This window comes from Anoplophora glabripennis, unplaced genomic scaffold (assembly GCF_000390285.2).
Source record: "Anoplophora glabripennis isolate ALB-LARVAE unplaced genomic scaffold, Agla_2.0 scaffold30, whole genome shotgun sequence".
Classification (NCBI taxonomy): Eukaryota; Metazoa; Arthropoda; class Insecta; order Coleoptera; family Cerambycidae; genus Anoplophora; species Anoplophora glabripennis.
The window spans coordinates 1789204-1795203 of NW_019416226.1; the positions used below are offsets into that span (position 1 = coordinate 1789204).

General features: G+C 36.6%; 1 protein-coding gene across 1 annotated transcript in view; it reads left to right on the plus strand.

Annotated features, from left to right (window-relative positions):
• LOC108913147 (transducin-like enhancer protein 4) overlaps nt 1-5341 on the plus strand; it is a 369612-nt gene extending 364271 nt beyond the window's left edge. The window contains exons 9-13 of the mRNA XM_018718638.2: nt 1504-1843; nt 1900-2080; nt 3008-3257; nt 3330-3953; nt 4343-5341. Of these exons, the coding sequence (XP_018574154.1) occupies nt 1504-1843; nt 1900-2080; nt 3008-3257; nt 3330-3953; nt 4343-4450 (1503 nt within the window). The 3' untranslated portion in view covers nt 4451-5341. The remainder of the gene's footprint in view (nt 1-1503; nt 1844-1899; nt 2081-3007; nt 3258-3329; nt 3954-4342) is intronic.
• The last annotated feature ends 659 nt before the right edge of the window (nt 5342-6000 follow it).

The following is a 6000-nucleotide window of genomic DNA, read 5'->3' on the forward strand; positions in this document are numbered from 1 at the left end:
TTGGTGTAATTCTTATATGTAAAACGTGCAAAATATTAAATATAAAACATTTTTAAACTTTTAATCAATCAAAATAAATAAATCGCGAAATCATAAACATGGATCACCCTGTACATAGAGCTGTTTTATGGCTAGATTGAAAGAGGAGATAATAACTACGATTTTGATTTTTTTCTCTTGGAGTATTCCTCAATCCAACCTATAACGCCTCTAGAAAGGCCGTTTAATTTCTAAATTAGTTTCGCGGCGTGAGCGCCCCGTGCAAAAAACCGGAACGCGTAAATCTTCCCGACTTTTACGCCTTCTTTTTGCCCAGCTAGCCGCAGTTGTGATTTTTACGTTTATTTTTATAACCATATCCGTCGGGCGATCATCCCAAATATGAGATTGAAGTAATTTTCGTTTTAAGAGTCGGCAAATAAACAAGAATTCATTAAGTTTATGGGGGTGCCTGGGGTCCCAAATGTCGGCCGTATTGCAAGACGTCTGCCGTATAGTATCTCAGTTTTATGAAGGGCGAAACGATTCCACTACTTGAAATCCACTTTTGTTTACAGTGGGTTGCGATATTTTAATTTATAACGTATTTTTATTGCAAATATTTGAACTGCGGTAAGCAAATATTTAAACAAATTTGTTTTGCTCCTCAAATTTCGTGTTTGCACGACCGTTCAAATATTTATTCGGCAGTTGGTTCAAAAATGTTTCGTTTAGATGATTAAAAATAAATCAGTCTCGCTATAGTGTTTAAAAATTGTACCTATTTCTAGAGAGATATGTGACAAAATGACACCTATAATACCTAACGGTAGAAGCAATTAATTATTGTTGTCCAGAAATTTGTGGGGATGTTTTAAAAATATACAGGATGATTCAATACCTATCAAAAAAAAAAAAAAAATTGGATGTTTGGACTTTTACAAATACAATTTTCTAAAGAAAAAATGGAATATCCATCAACTCCGAATTGCTGTAAAGGCAAGCCATTTTTGACACTAACTACTAGAAAACTATTGTAAACACTATGGCAACAACGATTGTAAAATCGGATTTCAGTATTCGGAGTCGCTGAGGCCACGTGATTCTCCACGCGTAATGCGAATGACGCTAGAGACTACAGTTGTCCAGCTATGTAATGGTTGAAAGTACTACAACTTCAATAATTTTTTTCTCGGAAACTATAAGGATTTTACATTTCTTTTTACGATATTGACCCCATTTCTCATGCCGTATCTATTCCCAAATTTTGATATGACCTAAAGTATATAATTTTTGGAAACTTGAAGACTGTAACTCTACGTCCCTTAGGAAAAAAATGTATAGAGCAAACTCTACTAACTTTTTAGCAACTAATCTATTCCTGCAGTTTCTGTATATAAAGTGAAATCACCCTGTATAATTAACTTACTAACACCATACTACATTGCATTCCATGGATGTTTCTCCAGTGCTACCGTAATAAAATATTACAGAGGTCGATTTAACAATCAACTCAAATTTCAGCATAGCGACGGCGAAAAGAGTGACCAAGACTTAGTCGTCGACGATGCCTCCGAGGACCCCGTCTCTCCTCCAAACGGCACCACATCCCCGAGAGAAAACGGAATTGACAAGCTGCCTAAGAAGGAGCACCCTGGTCCCCACAGTCCTCGATCGGGCACGTCAAGCAACGCATCGACGCCGTCCACGAAAAAATTGGACGGAGAAAAACCGACGACGCCGATTTCCAAATCGGTGACGCCCACATCGGCCGCTGGATCGTCTTCTGGAAGCGGCGGGTTGAAACCCGTGGTGAAACCGCCGGCGTTGGGGCAGTACCCGTCTTATCTGGCTATGTCGAATGGTAAGTGGTACCTCAAGGTCACAAACGCGCCTTTTTTCAACCTAGCTTTTTATTAGGTGCTGCACCACACGATCTGCAAGCGGCTGCGGCGGCTGGTAACTACGGAGGCCTACACAACAACCTACCACCAACTCTTAACAGTTATCCACGACCTCCCTTGCAAGTTGGATATGATCCGCATAATCAGATGAGGGCGCCAGTGGTTCCTGGATTGGGTGGAATACCAGGAGGCAAACCGTAAGTAGTTACATACTAAAAAAGGAATATATTTGATAGAATTTGGACAACTATCAGAGAACCACTTGTTTTTACCTTTAACAAATGGATTCAAGTAAGTTATTGACAATCAGCTTTCACAGATTCCCTAATGCTTTCAATCTTCAAACATGGGGACACTACAATACTGACTAATAACAAATTTCTCAAAGATGTTCGAGAAATTACTGAAATCGAGACTAGTTGTATTTCTTGATAAAAATGAGCTACTATATCTGAAACAGTTTGGTTTTATGTAAATACATCAACTGCAGATGCTATTGTAACTTATATAGACCTGTCAAAAGCATTTTATACTGTTAGCCATCCCCTACCGTTACTATTTAATCATCGGTGTTCACAGTTCGATGTTTAGAGAATAATCTTCGGTGCTAGTTTAGTAATGTTGCCACTGCACATCTAAAAATGGCAGACAAAATGAATTTGGTCAAGCTGTTCGGGAACCAGGCCTACAACTTATTTCAGTCTAATTCAAAACCAAAAAAGAATGAAAAGAAAAAATGGAGAATATGGTATACCACGAGGCACCATGTTAGGTCCTATTTTATTTACAATATAAATTAATGAATCGTTTTCATTGCTGACAAACAGAAATAGATGAGTCATGGATCAAACTAAAACAGACAATACAAATTGATTTATGAAAAGTTGGTTTGACAATAAATTCTTAATTGTTAATAATTTTACAATATTTCCAAGTCTAAATTCGTAGATATTGAAATTCAAGGAACTATTTATATATAGATTGATGTAACTCGATTCTAGACGTTCTGATAATTATAAGTAAATTGAGTTTCTCCTTCAAAAAAAAACAATGAAGAAAAATATCCTTTTTTATTATGTATCTGCAAAACTTGTAATTTAGATATATTATTTCTGTTACTGTAGGGCTTATTCTTTCCACGTAAGCGCGGATGGACAAATGCAACCGGTGCCCTTTCCGCCGGATGCCCTTGTAGGGCCTGGAATTCCACGTCATGCAAGGCAAATCAACACATTGAGTCACGGTGAAGTGGTGTGCGCTGTTACCATTTCCAACCCTACGAAATACGTCTACACTGGAGGAAAAGGTTGCGTGAAGGTCTGGGACATCAGCCAACCCGGTTCGAAGAGTCCCGTGTCACAACTGGATTGCTTGGTAATTATTACAATATTTCTTTTTGCCTTTTGGTGTTGTGTTAGCAAAATATTAATCTGAATGATTTCCTAGCAACGGGACAACTACATCAGATCCGTGAAACTTTTACCGGATGGAAGAACGCTGATTGTAGGCGGAGAAGCGAGCAACCTCTCCATTTGGGACCTGGCAAGTCCCACACCTCGAATCAAAGCTGAACTTACCTCCAGCGCACCGGCGTGTTACGCTCTAGCTATAAGTCCCGACTCCAAGGTCTGCTTCAGCTGCTGTTCCGACGGGAACATAGCGGTGTGGGACCTCCACAACCAGACCTTGGTCCGGCAGTTCCAGGGCCACACAGACGGTGCCTCTTGTATAGACATTTCCTCCGAAGGCACCAAACTGTGGACCGGAGGTCTGGACAACACCGTCCGAAGTTGGGATCTGAGAGAGGGAAGGCAATTGCAACAGCACGACTTCAGTTCGCAGATCTTCTCCCTGGGCTACTGTCCGATGGGCGAGTGGTTGGCAGTAGGCATGGAGAACTCGAACGTGGAAGTTTTACACGCCAACAAGCCCGACAAGTACCAGTTACACCTGCACGAGAGTTGCGTGTTGAGCCTGAGGTTCGCCGCGTGTGGAAAGTGGTTCGTTTCCACCGGAAAGGATAATTTGTTGAACGCCTGGAGGACGCCATATGGTGCTAGCATATTCCAGGTACATATTGTCTTTAAAATAATAATCATCATTTGTGAGGTTTGTAGCGAGGAGCGTTTATCGGGCAAGAGACTGCCCTAACAACTAAACTGATGTTATGCCACTTACAATTATGTAATCGTAAACAACAGTCAGTAAATAGAGTCATAAATAAATCGAACCACAACTTTTGCCACTTCTTAAACTGATAAAACAATTTTATGTATTCTCTGCATGGAAATTGTAATGTGCCGTTAATTTCGCATAGTGTTCAGTATGAGTTGTATACGTTCTATTGTTACAAGCACCGTTTCCAGCTGAAGCATGTCAGTGCTTGTCATAAGCGTACAAGTGGAAGAGATGTTAGTTTCTTCATAAATAGCACTTGTTATATAAATTTTTTTTTTCAGTCGAAAGAATCTTCAAGCGTACTCAGCTGTGACATTTCGGCAGATGACAAGTATATAGTGACCGGTTCCGGAGACAAAAAGGCGACCGTCTACGAGGTCATCTACTAAGGAAGCACGAAGACGGTGGAAACGGACTCCATAAAGCAGTTCGTGTAGTTAAAAAAAATTTAAAGAAATTGTGATAATTATGTGTAATAAACGTTCACTGCGTATCAGAATAAAAAAAAATAAGAGAAGAAACTGTCACCTATTGAGAAATTAGTGATCTGACGTGAGAAATAGGTTTTTAGAAACAGTGATCTCCCATGACATTTATTATCTTTTTTTTTATAATTTAAACCTGTAAATATCTACGTATAACAGTTGAATTGTTGAACTCAAATGTTGGTAAAAAAAACAAACTAAAAATTAACGACGTTCATGAATACTTAATTTTTTTAATTATTTTATAAATTCTCATCTAACTACTTTAGAACCTGTAAATATATCACTTTATGCATTAAGCGCATTGTTTTCCTTGTTTCTTTTTGTTATTTAATATGTAGCAAGCTCGAAATGCAAAAAACAAGAGGTGTAAAACAGGAACACAAATGTATATTGTCTATATATTTGTAATTATTATGCTAGTATCGATAATGAAATTATTTAAATGAAGTATCTAAGTGTTGCCTACACAAACTTGCTCCGATTTTGCATGTGCAAAACTTATAAGTACCTTTGTGTAAATCAATGTTTTTTGGTTCATTGAATATTTAGATAGCGTTTAATACTTCTAAAATTTATGTTATAGATTTGTAGATATCTGGAAGAATTATATTATTGTTTTTATTTTTTAATATTTAATTGCAGACGATTGTTCTTTTGGGGGCGCTGAGCGAGAGAAACGCCGACCGGCCCTAGTTTCCGAAATTAGTCTCAGCGATGAGAGAATGTTATTTTTTAAGAATAAAATTGTAAAATATACAATGGAATGCAACTACTGATTTTTTATTTTTTTTTTACTGACTAATCAGGTTTTTTGTTGTTAAATTTGTAAATTCATGAATTTTAATAAAATATTAATTCGTTAAACAATTTTAATTAATTTTTTTCTTGAATCGGAAACTGAATATTGTAACAGGTGTGTGTAAACAAAGAAGGCAAAAAAAGGGAAAATTCCCAAAAATTCTGTTCTAATCAATGATTTCGCTTATCTTTTCATTCTAAGTTAAAAATATCGATCACCTGTTTAAATCTGACAAAAAGATAAATATCCTCAAAACGAAGTCACTTATCTATGTATAAATCAATACTTTCAGTTGTCTTTCTATTTTAAGCATAAAATTCTGTCATTTGCTTAAATCTATAGCAAAAGTTTAAAATATTTTCAACAAAAATCGCTTGTCTATGATATAATCAATAATTTCGCATATCTTTTCATTTTAAGCATAAAATTCTGTTATTGCTTGAATATATGTCAAAAATATAAATTTACTCAAAAAAATCACACATAAATCAATAAATTCGCTTATCTTGCCACCTTCAGTACGAAATTTTGTCATTCGCTTAAATTTATGGCAAAGAAATTTAATCTCAAAAACCTACAATTTCATTTACTTTTCTACGTTTCTAGCACAAAATTCTGTCATTCATCTAAATATATAGGAAATAATGTAGGT